The sequence below is a fragment of the Moschus berezovskii genome, chromosome 1, assembly GCF_049115385.1.
Source record: "Moschus berezovskii isolate FMDL1 chromosome 1, NW_MosBer_1.0, whole genome shotgun sequence".
Taxonomy (NCBI): domain Eukaryota; kingdom Metazoa; phylum Chordata; class Mammalia; order Artiodactyla; family Moschidae; genus Moschus; species Moschus berezovskii.
In genome coordinates, this window is record NC_142460.1 from 40145586 (window position 1) to 40164977 (window position 19392).

At 37.0% G+C, this 19392-nt stretch overlaps 1 protein-coding gene across 5 annotated transcripts in view; it reads right to left on the reverse strand.

The window, feature by feature from the left end:
- The window catches only part of USP25 (ubiquitin specific peptidase 25), a 166678-nt gene that overhangs the window by 68990 nt on the left and 78296 nt on the right, over nucleotides 1–19392 (reverse strand). For all 5 annotated transcript variants that reach the window (XM_088836114.1, XM_088836120.1, XM_055422304.2 and 2 more), the window contains 4 exons: nucleotides 12829–12902; nucleotides 7888–8036; nucleotides 608–735; nucleotides 161–256 (listed from right to left, as the gene is read on the reverse strand). In XM_088836114.1, the coding sequence (XP_088692240.1) occupies nucleotides 161–256; nucleotides 608–735; nucleotides 7888–8036; nucleotides 12829–12902 (447 nt within the window). The remainder of the gene's footprint in view (nucleotides 1–160; nucleotides 257–607; nucleotides 736–7887; nucleotides 8037–12828; nucleotides 12903–19392) is intronic.

Here is a 19392-nt window from a genome sequence, read left to right on the forward strand (position 1 = left end):
GCTATTTCCTTCTCCAATTCAAGAAAAATATCCATCCAGAATGATTATCTATATGTAGGATCACAAGTCATTCAAAGCGAATTTTAAATTAAAACTCTAAGCAGTCAATAAGAATACAAGTTCCTATAGTTAATTCATAATTTCATAAAAGTTTCAAAACCTTTCAAGTCTTTGTTGTAATACTGTGAGGTAATCTTTCAGTCTCTTGATCTCTTCCCTCTTAATTCTTGTTATTTCTCTGTTTCTATGCATGTATCTATCAGGAAAAAGAAATACAGCAATACAGCAATTATCAGTATTTCCAAACAAGAAATAGACACAATATTAAGTCTAGCCACCACCACAGAAGATTAAATCATCTAAAATTTTATAATGAAACATTAGAGAATACAAATTAATATTTTTCCTTATAACATTATTCCCAGTAACTACACTTTTCTAAATAAAAAGAGAAACTCCATTTTCCTTGACAAATGGTATTAAAAACATTATGCAAAAAGTAAAACTTTTTAAGGAAATTAAGCAAAAATTTTCTCTAAGAACAATAACTCTTTACTTGGATACTAAATTGTTTCAAAACTAAATCATATTGTATACCAAGCCATACCTGTCCAGATATAAAACTTGAGGAAATTCTAATTTATTGTGAATTTTTTCTGGTCTTCCCAGTGCCTGATTAAATTCAAATCTTGACAATTCAAATGTTAACACAGGCGGTAGTTCGGTAAACCAATGCTGAAAGAAAACAAGAAAAAACCTTAACACGACCTTTTTATTTCCTCCACTACAATTTTAGGCACAGGATGTTCGTTAGCAGTGGCATTTTTATTTATTTATTTTTAAGGGAAAATGAACAGACAATTTTTATTTAAAAAAATTTTTTTTTATTGGAGGCTAATTACTTTACAATAATATATTGGTTGGTTTTGCCATACATTGACATGAATCTGCCCCGGTGTACATGTGTTCCCCTTCTTGAACCCCCCTCTCACCTCCCTCACTCCCCATATCCTCCCTCCAGGTCATCCCCGTGCACCAGCCCCAAGCATCCTGTATCATGCGTCGAACCTGGACTGGTGATTCGTTTCACATATGATAATATACATGCTTCACTGCCATTCTCCCAAATCATCCCACCTTCACCCTCTCCCACAGAGTCCCAAAGACTGTTCTATACACCTATGTCTCTTTTGCTGTCTCGTATACAGGGTTAAGTGGCATTTTTACATGCATCATCATAATGCTAACATCACAAATAACTGACTGGGTATGGAATTTAGTTAAAACTCAACTTCTTCCTAAAAGTTTTCCACACTTTTTGAAAATTCCAATAGGATAACACACAGGAAAGAGAAAAACCTTCTAATGACTCTTCTTCATTGATCATTCTTTACATTAGCATGTCTAACCAAAGAGAAAAATACTGAATGAAGGCATGGCTTAGTATCTCAATTTTTCTGGCTTCTTCAATCTTATGTCACAATTATTACCAGGAATGACACATACACTTAATACAATCAACCACACTGTCAAAAACCTGTGAGGAAGTTACTTGTAAGATGTAATATACAAAAGAAAAAAATATTTTATAGCATAAAAGATTACAATTCGTTTGATAAAGCTAGAAACTGATACTTCCTTGTTTTAAACGTAATCTTCCTACTAGAGTTTTGGCTCATTTAAGAAAGAGATAAATTACTATCAAACACAGCATTTATACTAATGATAATTACATTTAACATCTTTAAAAATTCAGTTCAGTTCAGTTAAGTTCAGTCGCTCAGTCGTGTCCGACTCTCCGCGACCCCATGAATCACAGCACGCCAGGCCTCCCTGTCCATCACCAACTCCCGGAGTACACTCAAACTCATGTCCACAGAGTCGGTGATGCCATCCAGCCATCTCATTCTCCGTCGTCCCCTTCTCCTCCCGCCCCCAACCTTTCCCAGCATCAGAGTCTTTTCCAGTGAGTCAACTCGTCGCATGAGGTGGCCAAAGTACTGCAGTCTCAGCTTTAGCATCAGTCCCTCCAATGAACATCTAGGATTGATCTTTAGAATGGACTGGTTGGATCTCCTTGCAGTATAAGGGACTCTCAAGAGTCTTCTCCAACACCACAGTTCAAAAGCATCGATTCTTCGGCGATCAGCCTTCTTCACAGTCCAACTCTCACATCCATACATGACCACGGGAAAAACCACTGCCTTGACTAGACGGACCTTGGTTGGCAAAGTAATGTCTCTGCTTTTTAATATACTATCAAGGTTGGTCATAACTTTCCTTCCAAGGAGCAAGCGTCTTTTAATTTCATGGCTGCAGTCAGCATCTATAGTGATTTTGGAGCCCAAGAAAACAAAGTCTGACACTGTTTCCACTGTTTTTCCATCTATTTCCCATGAACTGATGGGACCAGATGCCATGATCTTTGTTTTCTGAATGTTGAGCTTCAAACCAACCTTTTCACTCTCCTCTTTCACTTTCATCAAGAGGCTTTTGAGTTCCTCTTCACTTTCTGCCATAAGGGTAGTGTCATCTGCATATCTGAGGTTATTGATATTTCTCCCAGCAATCTTGATTCCAGCTTGTGCTTCTTCCAGCCCAGCGTTCCTCATGATGTACTCTGCATATAAGTTAAATAAGCAAGGTGACAATATACAACCTTGACGTACACCTTTTCCTATTTGGAACCAGTCTGTTGTTCCATGTCCAGTTCTAACTGTTGCTTCCTGACCTGCATACAGGTTTCTCAAGAGGCAGGTCAGGTGGTCTGGGATTCCCATCTCCTTCAGAATGTTCCACAGTTTATTGTGATCCACACAGTCAAAGGCTTTGGCATAGTCAATGAAGCAGAAATACTAGTGCTTAAACATTTGAATGCCTGCTTGCTATGAGGCAACTCCTCCACATACTTTGGCAACTGTTCAATTAAGCATAAAATGCAACAGAATTTCATAATTATTTTAATAAACAGATTCATGCTTTACATAAACCATATTTATTTAAAGAGAAAGAAAAATGAAAAAACTTTTGAATCAACAAAGAAGTATAAAATAATGTAACAAGTATTTTTTAAATGTTTATTTTAAGCTGTGCAGTGTCCTTCTGTAAAAAGAAGACATACTATATTGCGGCATACTGTATTATTTATGGTATTTTCAAGGGCCACAAAATGTCACCACATAAATGTCAATAAGCTCAGTATACTAATTTAAACATCCAAGAGAGAAAAAAAAAGCAGCAAAATGCACATTTGGCAAATTGAATATGATCTTGTAAGTTGCTACTTTTCACTAAACAAAATCAGTTAAAGTAAATGGTTATTCAAAACTATTTCATACTTCCCTGGCAGCAGAGTGGTTAAGACTCACGGGTCTAGGGTTCAATCCCTAGTCAGAAAACTAAGATTCCACATGCCACACAGCTTGGCTACAAAAAAAATGCTAATGATTACTTGAATTGAGATTTCCTGATTGGAGTTGGTTGGTCTTTTACTGATAGCTGAAGTTGAAGGAATTTGTTTTACATGGATATTATCGAAACTGACAAGAGAAAGTTATGAAAGATCTAATATTAGAAATATCCCTTAAGTTTTAAATTTCTTGAGCAAAGTTTGCCTATTTGCTTTGGTGAGGTGTTTTGTTTTTGTTTTTTTCAGTTAGTTTTAATCCACACTTAAAGTTACTATTAAGAATTAAAATACACTCTACACATATCACAAGAGAAACTTTTGATGTCTTAGGATGATTCTATTCAGCTTCATAATACAAGAAAAGTAGATTTCAAACACTATTACCTTCATTTTTTCTTGCAATGATTTAAATGTTACTATTTAAAATTAAATACCTTAATAAGGTATGCTTACTGTTTAGCTTTAAATAACGAACATACTTTAATTCATGGAAACCTACAATGGTCAACAGAAATGAAATGACCCAATTTGGTGGTATGCTTTCATAAACAGTCCAGGAAATAGGTTCCATATCTTATGAAAGAATGTTCACAATATGTTATGTCCCTGTGTAGATTTGTTTAATCTAGCAGCAAAGACAGTTTTCTCCTATTACAGGATTTTCCTACTACATGGTTTCACTTTTTCATTGTAATGCTCCTCACGACAAGAAGGGATAGCCAGACATTCCCTAAATTCATTAAAAAAAACATTACGGGTGTGTTGAGCTCTGTGATTTTAGATTATAAGTACAGCAGTATATAAAAGAGAATTTTAAATAATATAAAACAAGATTTTTTTTTCCTTTCAAAATATTTTCCCATTTAATAACAACCTATTATTAATTCTTGGATAAGCCATGAATTTTGTGAAACACAGGTTACTAAAGGTAAAAATGATGCTTATATTCTTGGTATCTCAAAACACATATCATCATTATTACTATTATTATTACTACATTATAAAATGAATGGACAGGGGTAATAGAATTTTGCAGTTAGTAAAAAAGAACTTAGATTATCAGTACTGGCAACAAAAGTACTCCTGAATTTACTCTAAATATAAATCTGACCTATTAAAATATTTTCCAGAGAGAATGTAGACATTTTTATGAGCTAATAGCAGATTCTTCTATTAATATGATTTAAGTATCTTGCTTTTGTTAAGATTATATGTATATTGGGGGGAAAAAATAAGAAAAAACAAAAATAAAAAAAAATTTTACTGCAAATTCCCCATAGAACATCAAACAAAGCTAGGATGTAACTAAGCCTTAGAGGAGAAAACTTTCAGTTCCAATTCAAAACTCAATTTCAGTCATTTGATTGTCTTCACTCTTTTGCCCTATTTATTTCCTATATATATCTACATATATATATATCTACATATATCTAATATGGCACACGTAGGTATTATTTCTGCAATGTAGGTTTTAGCTAAAGCTCTGTAAAATTTCTCTCAGCACTCTGATTGTAACTTGTACAACCCTGAAGGGAAATTTGACAGTACTTACATTTCTAAACAAGTATGCCCTGTGACCTAAAGATTCCATGTCTAACTATCCTTCATTCCCAAGTGCCCAAGGTTATTTATAGAAAGACATTCTTTGAAATAATTCTTTATCCAATAGTTTCACAGAAGAATTAAATCAATTTAATTTTATAAATACTAGCTATGGTGATACTATGCAGGTTCTAAAAAGAATGATGTAAAGCTATATACTGACATGGAAGGATGTTCACAATATACTGGTAAGTAAAAAACAATGCAAGTCTCAAAACAGTATGAACAAATACAAACATCTATACTTGCACATCTAAAAGGACGTATTAGTAGTGAATACCTACACCAGAAGTGAGATATTTACTCTTTGAAATTCTTTCTCACCAATAGGCAACCAAAAAATAGTTCCAGGTTTCTTGGAGAGATTAACTCATCTATAAATGGCATACCATTTAATTAAAAGTTATGATTTAGAAAAAAAATTGGAAGTAATTATTTTACATATAATCATTTTTAATTTATTCAGTTGATTCTTGGTATGTCATTAAAGAAATGTAAATTCTTATAGCCCACTGAATGTTTCACCATAGCAATTCTGGAGACTAGAGGTCTTCCTATATTAGTTGCCCATAGCTGTTTTGCAAAAAAATTTTTTTTTAAATGTTTGCTGCATCAAAGTAAAATCAATAATTTTTATTAAATAATAGCGTAAGAGATAAAAGGTATTAACATCAGGGGTTATGCCAATTTAGAAACAAGCCTAAAATGCTATTCATTGGTGTTTATAGAGAAATAAAAGAGCTTTTTCTGAAGGACACAATGGAATGAAACTATTATTTAAGGGCATTACTAAAAACTTTTAACATATTCTACTCTGGTCAATTCAACTAGGCTGAATTATTGAAACTACCATGTCTAACAAATCTAGGCAACTGAACTAGAAATCACAGGTAATCATATTAGCTATTATTGAGGAACTAGCTATTATTCAGTTCCTATTATCTTAGGAACTGAATTTAGAGACTAGAGAAGATGACAAGCCACTGTATACCTTAGGTTAGGTGGGAAAATCTAGGCAGAAAATATATATTGTGGTATAGGGCAGTCAGAGTACAAAGCCAAAGACAGAGAACAAACTAAATCTTCTAAAAAACAAATGATGACATTCAGAGTCAATGTAGGAAAAATATTTTCAAAAGCTAGGAATATGTGAGAAATATTATTTACCCATTATTACATTATTTACCAATAAATCATAATATGTTTCATTTATAAGCTACTGTAACATCGGAAGGAAAAGGCCATTCCTTCTCTCCCTGTACAAATCCACCATTCTTCTATTTAATAGCAAACAGACTGAACTTTATGAAGCTCTGTTTTCCTGTTCCATTTCGGGATCCTTGGAAAGTTCTAATGTTTAAAGATCTGTTTCCCAATCAGTAAGATAAATAAGCTTAATTTAAGTAGTCTTAATTAAAGGTCTATTATCAGAGTCATCTGTGGAGCTCTGGTGCTCATGTACCATATCCCTTCCCTAGATTAAGATTTGACAGCTTTGAGGTGGAATCCAGACATCTGCTGAGAATCACTGAAGTAGATGATCTATGATGTAGACTCAGGATGTAGGCACACCTTCCATTGGCTCAGTTGGTAAAGAACTTGCCTGCAATGTAGGAGACCTGGGTTCTATCCCTGGGTTGGGAAGATCCCCTGGAGGAGGGCATGGCAACCCACTCCAGTATTCTTGCCTAGGAAATTCCATGAACAGAGGAGCCGGCGGGCTACAGTCCATGGGGTCGCAAGAATCAGACAGGACTCAGCAACTAAACCACATGTAGACAGAAAAACTATTTCAAATATTTTCTCTCTCTCAAATAAAGAAAAAGGCAAAAAATAATAAATACTTATTTCCTTTTTGTTTGAATGTGTGAGGGGACACAAAGAGATGAGGATAGCATTAGAAATTACATCTTTTTTAAAAAGCACATAATTCAAATAAAAACAATTGATTCTCAAAGATATAAGAACTGAGTCCCTCTTTAGATAAACAGAGATGCAATCACTTAATAATTATTAAGTGCCTATTCAAAGATAAAAACCTTGGAAACTTTTTTAATATTACTGAGACGTTTCACTCAGTCAACACATATTATGTACTTCTATCTGCTGGTAACAGGGTTATAAGACAGAGACCATACTATCCAAGGACAGAGTGGTGAATGGCACAGATGAAGACCCCTACAGAGTTTACATCTAGACAGCTAGCAGCAACTGCTTAATGATGACTGATTTTGGAGCACATGATCTGTCCTTTCCTTTCTAACATTCTGGATGAATATATGGATGAAATGATATACAGACGGAGCTAGAGAGATGAATCGAGAGATGAACATAGGTTACAAGACAGAGGCCAGTGGAGACAGATAAATAGGTTTGTAATATCTATTTTAATTCTCTTTCTTGAGGAAGCAAGTTCTTCCAAATGCCCTTCAGGCAATTCATCCAGTAATTTTACAAGAAACGAAGTGTGGTGTTGCCTCCTTGGGCCTGACACATTCCAACATATTTGATGTAAGTAACATATGTCTATACAGAATTCCACTCTAGCATCAGCGTTTTTCTTCCTTCCTTCCAGCACTAGCATGCTGTAATGGCTGGTACCTTGACTGAAAAGTCTTAAAAGACTGAACAATGTCCTAAATGAGGATTTTAACATAACATTTTGAGAAAACACTTTCAATGAAAAGTTAATGAAGATTATAGACTGTAATGACTCTGCAGTTTTCCCAAAAATGTCTAAATTACCATAATCAAATTCAAAAACATTTTCTGATTATTCTCTCAGTTATTAGGTAGCTATACAGTTAGTGCCTTACTTCACAACACTGTAGAAGAGACCTATAGGGAGGGAAGGGGAATGAAGATGCTAAACTCACCTCTTGACCGGATTTTCCTGAATTTTCTGAATGTAAAGACTCAATTTCTCCTTCAATCATAGCAGCTTCTAGGCATTCATGTAGATCTTTGAATCCATTGACCTGAAGTGGGTACTGACCAAACATTTCAGTATTTTCAAATTTTTTACCTATAAGAGAGGAGAAATTCATATTCTTCAATATGGCCTTTTAGCTTCTAAAAAGTAACTAAATGTATATATTGATTATCTCCTCAACCTAAAAACTATACCTGTTTATGTTTCAGACAAATAGATGGGGAAACAAATGTTTACGTTTCAGGCAAATAGATGGGGAAACAATGGAAACAGTGACAGACTTTATTTTCCTGGGCTCCAAAATCTCTGTAGATGGTGACCGCAGCCATGAAATTAAAAAAGACACTTGCTCCTTGGAAGAAAAGCAATGGCAAACTTAGACAGCATATTAAAGAGCAGAGACATTACTTTGCTTACAAAGGTCTGTATAGTCAAAGCTATGGTTTTTTCAGCAGTCATGTACGGATGTTAGGGTTGGACCATAAAGAATGATGAACACCAAAGAATTAATGCCTTCAAACTGTGGTGCTGGAAGAGTCTCCTGAGAGTCCCTTGGACTGCAAGGATATCAAACTAGTCAATCCTAAAGGAAATCAACCTTGAATATCCATTGGAAGGACTGATGCTGAAGCTGATGCTCCAGTATTTTGGCCACTTGATGTGAAGAGCCGACTCAATGGAAAAGACCCTGATGCTGGAAAAGACTGAAGGCAGGAGAAGAAGGGGACAATAGAGGATGAGATGGTTGGATGGCAAAACCGACTCAATGGACATGAGTTGCAAACTCCGGGAGATGGTGAAAGGGAAGCCTGGCATGCTGCAGTCCATGGGCCGCAAAAAGTCGGACATGACTGAGCAACTGAACAACATTTCAGACAGCTGTAGTTACTATTGTTTTCCAACTGGCTTCTACATGCATGTAAGTATATTCACATACAGCTATGCTATAGATATTAATTACACACACATATGTGTATATGTAATTATATTCGTGTGTGTGTGTGTATGTTTATTCTTTAAAAAAGTACCTTTTAAGGGCAAGATACTGTACTAACATTGAGAATATACATATATCATTATCATTATTGTGCCTAGTCGTGTCCGACTCTTTGCGACCCCATGGACTGAAGCCCGTCAGTCTCCTGCGTCCATGGGATTCCCCAGGCAAGAACAGTGGAGTGGATTGCCATTCCCTTCTCCAGAGGATCTTCCCAACCCAGGGAAATAGCAGCATACAAAAGTTATAGGGTCTCTGAGCTGAGGAAACTTTTAGCCTCTTGGAAAAATGCAATATGCACATTACTTGCACATACAGCTATGAACAAATATTATGACAGATGTCAGAAAAGGTGTGGTGAGACAGAGTGCTGTAAGAAGATACGGAAGGGGAGCAAATCTAGTCTTCAGGGCTGGAGGGTAAATCAGGGAAGACTTCCACAGGAAAATGACATTTATGCTGAGACTGCAAGGTGAACAGGAGGCGGCCAGGCCAGAACTGGAGAGCGAGAGTATCCCTGGCCAAGAACAGCACAGGCAGAAACTTTCAGGCTGCAGAGAACTTGGCATGTTTAAAGAATTAAGGGAAAGGAAGTATAGCTTAGGGGAGCAACATGGACATGACAATGAAGAGTTAGGTGGGAGAATCAAAACAAAATTCTTAACCAAGTCTAGAAGCCCTTGTTAAGAATGTTTTTCATAGTATATTCTGATGGAATGGAAAATTGCTGAATAATTAAATATAGGAATAAGAGGCTCAGATTTACATCTCTGAAAAATCCTTATGGTTTCTGTTAAGCGATAAGGCTGGTATGTGACTATATAGAATCCATCTATAAATAAAAGTAGAATGGAATCGGGAGTTAATAATAAAAGTGTATAAAAACAGATGAAGTAACACATACACACATTTATAAATATATACAAAAGGAAGCACCAATAGGACTTGATTGACTGGTTCATAGACAGGATGGGGAATAGAAAAGAATGGAAGATATCAAGAATGATATTCAGATTTTGAGCATGAACAACTGAATTGATTTTTATGTATTGAAAAGGGCACCAGTGAAGGAAGAATAGAGGATTTGTATTTGTGTGTGTGTGTGTGTGTGTGTGTGTTAAGGCAGCAAGGAAAATCACTGGTTTAGAATGGCCCATGGTATTTTATGCTGAGAAGAGATAGACATAAATAAGTCAGTATCTAAGACTGATCTGAAGCTATAAACTGAATAAGTAGTAGCTTATTCATAGCAGGAAATCAAGGGAGTAAATGACACTGTCCAAGGAATTAGCAAACAAGAAGAGGAAGAGGATGTAAGCTGAGTTCCAAGGCTCTCTTTTATTTAGATATAGAAAGAAACTACAAATATAATTCCTAAAAAGTATCAACAGAGGCATGAGAAAGCCAAGATAATATGGTGCACTAGAAGCCAGAGAAGTACTTTCAACGAAAAAGCAGGTAAAAAGGAAGAGAAGGAGAAGGACTGGAGTCAACAGCAGTAATAGTTGATAAGAATTCAATGAGAATTGAGAGGGATCCAATGGACTATCCAATGGACCAACACATTTAGGAAATCAATAACCTTCAAAAGCCTCCTTTAAGAAGAGGTCTGGAGGCAGAAATAAAAATGGGATAGGTCAAATAAATGGAGAGACAGCAGATAAAAACAAGATCCTATCTTTAAATAAAGGAGATTATTTCTGAATAAGATTAACTGAAAAAGAACATGTGAAGGGATTTTTTTTCTTATTTTAAAGATATGAAATACCAGATCATGTCTAAATATTGATGAGAACAACACAGGGAAAGGAAGAAGTGAAAGATACAGAAATAAAAGCAACATAAAGGACAGAAAAAGACCCGAGAGAAAGCATGGAAAGATGAGATTCTTAGCACACAGAGCCATGGATATTAGACAAAAAATTCCTTTATTACCTGGAGTGAGAAAGAAAAGAATGTGGTGGTGGTAGGAATGGATCCAGGTTGGGAAGCCTAAAGCTCATAAATCTGAGGAAGTCACTTTTCAGAACTATGATTAAAAAAAAAAACAAAACAACTATAAGCACAAAATTAGATCCATGGCCTTGCCAGGATCCACAGTTAGGTTTCGTAAGTTTCAATGTCAATCTATGAAATACGAGGTAAGGACTTTTTCAGAAAATGAAGAGACAAAGAAATTATATTAAACATTGAAAAACTGGAAATTGCTATTGCAGAAAATGGAATAGAAGACAGTGATGAGGACAGACAAAGATGAGTGCCAGGGAGGGTTATGGGATTGGGACTAGTGAAGTTTAGAGTCACTGCAACTTCATGATCCACTATAATTAGCCCATTTGAGTGATTTCCTCCTAACAGCAGTCAGGTTCTCAGTACATGCAGAGAGAAGAAAATAATTCCATGAGAGCCAGAGACTAATCAGAGAGGGGGTACCAGAAGGGAAAGGGGGAAAAGAGTTTTAGCAATGTATAAGGAGGATCATAACGGACAAGGAAGGAAAGGAAAAGGGTGAGAACAGAATGGAGGGATCAACGGCCTAGAAGTTCTGGTAGAGTTGAACGAACTTATGCAATAGAGGACTTAGTAAACAAACTGAAAACTACCTTACCTCAGAGTCACTAGTCTAAAAAATGCATTAGGAAGATAAATGTAAAAATGACAAGAAAGTGCTCTAAAGTATATTGTTAACAAAGCAAATACATAGTTCACCTGGAAATGTACTCACATTTATACAGCACAGCAACGTTGAAACAACATACCAAAATGAGTACAAAGACTTCAACACTGATGGAGAAATTTTAACAATCCCGTCTAAGAATCCAGGTAATAAAGGTAGAAATGCTCATGACGAGTATAATATTATCAACATGTACAGTCACAACCTGATTAGAGCTCCTCAACTTCTCCAGATAGTGTTCTACTGCAAATAAAAACTAGTGTGACAGTATGGACATCCTAAATAGGAATACAATTCACTATATAAAATATCCCACTATTTATATAATGAATATTTAGCATTTGAGGCAAACAAAATGTACTGACAGCTCAGTATAATCTTTAGCACATCTAAATCCCGAGTTAGTCTCTGCAGTTTTCCAAATCTCAAACTATAAAACCATATTCAAACAAAACTTCATGGCAATCCATCACTTAAGATCTTCAAGAAAAATCAAATCCCCAAATTTTGGGTAATTTGGATGAACTCTCAAAAGTCAATCCGTAGGATCATTTGGGAAAGATAGTTTTTCAAAAATGTATGCTTTGAAACTTAAGTGATTTTATTACTTGACGTATATTTTATGAGTCAGTTTCCTACCCTTGTTAGGAAAACCAATGAGTAACTCTTTAGGCCTGGATTTTGACTAATAGGAATACTATCACTTTTAGCTGATTTTTTTAAAGATAAGAGTACAACTCTTCCTTGAAAACTATATTCTAAAGAATTTTATAATCACCCCCTAAATGGGAAACCTGCAAAACCCTGACTATGCTAAATTGCTAAGTATAGCTTTTAACTTGCATAGACATGAAACCCTCAAAAACTGACCATCATACCACGCCCAGTATTAAACTCTAATATGGTTTTTTAAAGAGGCAACAACTGCGACCTTAACAATTCACAGTATCACAGAACCTTTCCCAAGGAAAGAACATCAGATCAGCATTAACTGAGTATCAATTAGCATGCAACAGTACACTCTGTACCTTCCTTTATGCACTCAAGTCTTTGTTTTCTATATAGATGGTTAGCATTAGCAATGTTAACAGAAACCACTAGACAGAGGAAGTCAAAATAAAAACCATTCCACAAATAAAGTCACTATTGTGACAAAGGACCTAACAATATAATATCTCAGTTGTAATAAAGAAGTAAATATGCAACAATACCTTCAAGCACTCCCACAGCTAGGAATCTTCCATAGAACAACTCTACCATGGGGTTCTTTGGCTTGTCTTCATCCCTAAAAATCACATTAAAATTATAAATGTGACTACAATTTTTAATTTTTAAAACTGTAATAGAGAAAACATTAAAAGAACAATAATAGATGCCAAGACAGCAACGTTTATGCGGTTATTTTTTTTTTTTGGTAATTAATTAATTTTTTATTGGAGGCAAATTATTTTACAATATTATATTGGTTGGTTTTGCCATACATTGACATGAATTCGCCCCGGGTTTACATAAGTTCCCCCTCCTGAACCCCCCTCCCACCTCCCTCCTCCCTTTATCCTCCCTCTGGGTCATCCCCGCACGCCAGCCCCAAGCATCCTATAACATGCATTGACTCTGAACTAGTGATTCATTTCACATATGACAACATACGTGTTTCAGTGACATTCTCCCAAATCATCCCACCCTCACCCTCTCTTATTATGTGTTTGGCTCTGCTACTTAGTGTTGAGCCAAGATACTTCAATTTTTTCTGTTTCTTCACGTGTCAACTGAGGATATTAAACCCACAAAGCTGTTGTAAGGTTAAAAACTGTGTGGGATCTCACTGTAAGAAGAGATGAACCCAGTTTGTATTCACAAAGTGCCTGATCATTCCATTATCATTTAGAGTATGGACTTTTAGTCATACAATACATGCTCATCTGGACTTGCTGGGAAAGAGGAAAAACCACTCTTGCACACTGGCCATTACCAGCAAAATAACAAAATACCAGTTTTGAACCAAGTAGCTAAAGAGGTACACCAATCTTTTGTAAAGTTTCATGTTGCTGGTAAAATTAGGTATCTGTGAATTTTCCAAATTCTTTAACATATAAATTTGTTTTCTTTTTTTTTTTGCTTGAAGCAAGTAGAAATGGACAATTTTAAACTTTTTCTTTACTGTTTTGTACCCTGTGATCTAAGAACACAGTTTATCTTGACCTTGGTATATAAAAGTATGTTTTATCCACAACTGTACGGACTTTTTCTTTGTAAATTTTCTGTTTAAATTAATAAAACTAATTTGCTTTTTAAAAAGAGAGATACTATTTGTCTCTTGATGTGTTACATGCACCCCCATTTAAACCATAAAACAACTGGAGGGTAATACTTCATAAGCCTTCCAACAATTCTGAGGTAGTATGGTGTCATTAGTGCTGTACAAGATTTCCAGCCCTCTACTTCCAGATACATAATAAAAAGCACTTTCCCATCTCCTTTCTATTTAAATTTGAAAAAAAAAAAATCTGAATTGCGATAAAATACACACAATATAAAATTTACCATCTTAACATCCTTAAGTGTACAGTTCTGCAGTGTTAAGTATATTCACAACTGTTGTGGGACAAACCTCTAGAACTAATTTCAGCTTGAGAAACCAATCAAACAAACTCCACATTCCTCCCATCAGGCCCTGGTGACCGCCATTCTAACCTTCTGTTTCTTTGAAAGTGACAACTCTAAACACATCGTATAAGTGAAAAACAGTGGTTGTCTTTTTGTGACTGGTTTATTTCACTCAGCGTCATGTTTTCAAGGTTCATCCATGTTGTAGCACGCGTCAGTTTCCTTACTTGGTAAGGATATTCCATTGTATATGTATACCACATGTGTATTTCCATTCATCCATGGACATAATCAGTGATCTCCAACACTTGTCTATTGTGAAGGATGCCACTGTGAACATGAATGTGCGACATCTCTTTGAGACCCTGCCATAAATGCTTTTGGATTTAAATTCAGCAGTGCAATTGCTGGATCATCATATGGCTAATTTTTGCTGTTCCGTCTTTATAAATGCAGTTGACAAACAACTGTAAGATATCTGAAGTGTACAACATAATGATTTGATGTATGTATACAATGTGAAAGGATTCCCTCTATCAAATGATAATTATACTATTAATTTTTTTAAGGAACCACCATAATGTTTTCCACAGCATCTGCACCATTTTACATTTCCAACAACAGTACAAAAAAGTTTCAATTTTTTTCACATTTCAATACTTGTTATTTTCTGGATTTTTATTTTTTTGCTTTGCACAACAAAATGTGAGTGGCGATAATGTGTGTCATTTCTGGTCTGTAACTTTGAGAGTCAATATACTTTTCACTGATGTTGTGATCCAAGAAGGCTGGGATTAGATAAAGCCTCTGTCATCTGATATGAGGAAGAGGAAGAATACAAAGACTGTCTCTCTTAATGGAAAAGTCCATGAATCTTTAGACATAAAGATTAGTACCTCCATTTTCATTCATCATACTCCCGTAATGGGTTGGTCAAAAAGTCCATCCGGGTTTTTCCATAACATACTACAGAACTTCTTGGCTAACCCAACAGAAAAACAGCATTCATGGTTTCTCTCCTTATTTTCACACACATACTACACATAAAGAGCAATGACATACCAGGCTGATGGCTTTGACAGAAGAAACTGTGTAAGAGCAGCTATACTAATTCTCAATTCTCTTTCCAAGTATCTTATCAACTCTTTGGATCAAAATTTTGGTCTTCTCTCCACTGACCTGTGGCATGCACTGACCTTCCCTAAGGAGTCAGGCTGACAAGTTTTCCAGAAATTCATTACCCTGTCCTTCTTTGCAAACTCTCAGAGGTCTTATGCTTTACTGTGCATTTCAGCTTTCAATCTCAGGGACCCAGACTGTTGTTATCAACAAAAGTGCAAGGAACCCAGGTGAAGAGTAATTTAAAACACCTGAGACTTCTATAATAGAAATGATATATCCACCACTTGCACGAAGAAAAGCTGCTGCTGCTAAGTCACTTCAGTCGTGTCCGACTCTGTGCGACCCCATAGACGGAAGCCCACCAGGCTCCCCCTTCCCTGGGATTCTCCAGGCAAGAACACTGGAGTGGGTTGCCATTTCCTTCTCCAATGTGTGAAAGTGAAAAGTGAAAGTGAAGTCGCTCAGTCGTGTCCGACCCTTAGCGACCCCACGGACTACAGCCAACCAGGCTGCTCCATCCATGGGATTTTCTAGGCAATAGTACTGGAGTGGCTTGCCATTGCCTTCTCCACAAAGAAAAGCTGCTGCTGCTAAGTCACTTCAGTCGTGTCCGACTCTGTGTGACCCCACAGACGGAAGTCCACCAGGCTCCCCCGTCCCTGGGATTCTCCAGGCAAGAACACTGGAGTGGGTCGCCACTTTCTTCTCCAATGTGTGAAAGTGAAAAGTGAAAGTGACGTCGCTAGACTGATGCAAATATCACAAATAACAAAGGCCAAAAGAAATCATCAAAGAAAACTTATATCAGGGACACCTCAGCCTCAGGAATCAGGTTGGTACAGAAACAGTTCAAAGATTTAGAGCAACTGATACAGTACTCAGTGCTTCCCAATCTTTAAAACTTTAAAAAGTTTTAGTTCCATAAACAGTAAAAAAAAAAAAAAAAACTACTGAGAAATAAATGAGAAGTACTTCAAGTAATGCTTGTGATTTCAGATGAAATAGGAAAGTTCTAGATTCTTTTAAAACAGTTTTAGAAAAAGGAGAGAGAAAACTGGTTAGTTCAGTTCAGTTGCTCAGTTGTGTCCAACTCTGCGACCTCACCGACTGCAGCACGCCAGGACTCCCTGACCTTCACCAACTCCCGGAGTTACTCAAACTCATGTCCATTGAGTCGGTGATGTCATCTAACCGTCTCATCCTCTGTCATCCCCTTCTCTTCCTGCTTTCAATCTTTTCCAGCATCAGGGTCTTTTCAAATGAGTCAGCTCGTCACATCAGGTGGCCAAAGTATTGGAGTTTCAGCTTCAGCATCAGTCAGTCCTTCCAATAAACATTCAGGACTGATTTCCTTTAGGATGGACTGGTTGGATCTCCTTGCAGCCCAAGGGACTCTCAAGAGTCTTCTCCAAACCACAGTTCAAAAGCATCAATTCTTTGGTGCTCAGCTTTCTTCACAGTCCAACTCCCACATCCATACATGACCACTGGAAACACCACAGCCTTGACTAGATGGACCTTTGCTGGCAAAGTAATGTCTCTGCCTTTTAATATGCTGTTTAGGTTGGTCCTAACTTTCCTTCCAAGGAGTAAGCATCTTTTTATTTCATGGCTGCAGTCACCATCTGCAGTGATTTTGGAGCCCAGAAAATAAAACTCTGCCACTGTTTCCACTGTTCGTTCCTCCACCTACTTGCCATGAAGTGATGGGAACAGATGCCATGATCTTAGTTTTCTGAATGTTGAGCTTTAAGCCAACCTTTTCACTCTCCTCTTTCACATTCATCAAGAGGGTCCCTAGTTCTTCTTCTCTTTCTGCCATAAGGATGGTGTCATCTGCATATCTGAGGTTATTGATATTTCTCCCAGCAATCTTGATTCCAGCTTGTGCTTCATTAAGCCTAGCGTTTCTCATGATGTACTCTTGCACATAAGTTAAAAAGCAGGGTGACAATATACAGCCTTGACATACTCCTTTCCTGATTTGGAACCAGTCTGTTGTTCCATGTCCAGTTCTAACTCTTGCTTCCTGACCTGCATATAGATTTCTGAGGAGGCAGGTCAGGTGGTCTGGTATTCCCATCTCTTTCAGAATTTTCCAGTTTATTGTGATCCACACAGTCAAAGGCTGTGGCATAGTCAATAAAGCAGAAATAGATGTGTTTTTTTGAAAATCTCTTGCTTTTTTGATGATCCAGCAGACGTTGGCAATTTGATCTCTGGTAACTTGTTAGTTACTAGATCAGAAAAGTTGACACTCGAACCCAAAAAAATTTTAGGAAGTAAAATGAGTAAAATAAGGAAAGATCTCAAAAACCAGAAAAAAATGATCCTTTCAGAAATAACCAGGATTCAGGAAACAGCCAAGTGGCAGTCTAGAGAGACAGCCATCAGGGAGCTGTGTTGAGCAGAGGCTACTACATGAGGTGATTACAGAAAGTCTGGACAGATTTCAGAGGAGTAACTAGGGCCTTCAGGGTAAAGTACTCAAAGAATTACAGAGAGAACTCCGAAGAGACTCAGCTTCCATAGATGGGGATACAGATAGCATTCACACTCTGGAGAAACATGCTCAATAAATGCTGGGGGTTGCAACTCTAAGGAAAAGTACAAGGAACATGAATTTTACTAAAGAGGAGCCAGGGTGGACAACTGCAGATCAAGTTCACACACAGGCTGTCCGTTGGTCTGACAGGACAGAAACCTGGTGGAATTCTGCAACACAAAAGAGGTGAATGTGGACAATGCCTGTGTGAATAATTACTTGGGCACACTCCTAACTCGTATTTCACTAACTCTCACTATGACAGACCTATTAAGACAGAATAGGGGGATAGGGCAGAAAACAAAGTCAAGCAACAACAGAGAGAAGACACTTGGCCATCAAACAGAACTGGTCCCATACAAGGTAGAGGTTAAGAGGCAAATTAAACTATTAAGAATTCAGCCAAGACCTCCTTAAAAAGAACGGGGGGAAAACGTAACTGCACCTTAAAGAACTATCCCATCCAGGGGAAAAAAAAAGGAGCAGAAAGAAATATACCAAAGGCCTGCTGCTGCTGCTAAGTCACTTCAGTCATGTCCGATTCTGTTGACCCCATAGACGTTAGCCCAACAGGCTCCCCTGTCCCTGGGATTCTCCAGGCAAGAACACTGGAGTGGGTTGCCATTTCCTTCTCCAATTCGTGAAAGTGAAGTCGCTCAGTCGTGTCCGACTCTTAGCGACCCCATGGACTGCAGCCCACCAGGCTCCTCCATGGGATTTTCCAGGCAAGAGTACTGGAGTGGGTTGCCATTGCCTTCTCCGACCAAAGGCCTAGAACATTCAAAAGTTGAGAAAACAACTTATCATAGAGATGATGATCTTTACTGGAGCTGGAACTCAGGTTTCAGAAAGCATCAACAGCAGATTCAGTTCAGCATCAGGATGGGGAGATTTACCAAATGAAACTAACATAAAGAAAGAAACTACCTAGAAAGCAAGTTTCACAAGTCTAACCAATTTCATAGCAAAATGCTATGGCATGAAAATATGTTATTAGAAAGACAGCGTATATTCAACACAGCACTGAGGGCCAGCAAACTGACATTTATAAGAAAACTGCAACTTAAGAATTTTGGTGAACCGAGAAAAAGAGCACCAGACCACAACTGTTAGCATCATGAACTTCTTAACAATCCAAAAAGAAAGCAGCTTTCAATGATACATTCTAAGCTTCCCACAACAGAATTTTTCTCTCAGATATTGTAGATTTAGTGCCATAATCTGGAGCGATTTCTTCCAACATAAGTTTATAAGTAGTTGTCTAATAAAAAAACCAATTGACCCTTAATGATAGACATCCTGGCAGAATTAAAAGCATGATGATTTCCTCCATTTATGACATCATCCAAAGTTTCTGCTACAGTCTTTAGCAACAGTAACTTGAGTCTGGATTGAACTAAGAGCCAGGAACACTAGAGCTGGACTGAAAGCTAAAGGGTTGAGGCTTGACTTTTGTTTTAAACCATGGCCATAAATTCCAAAAAGCTTATAAATAATACAG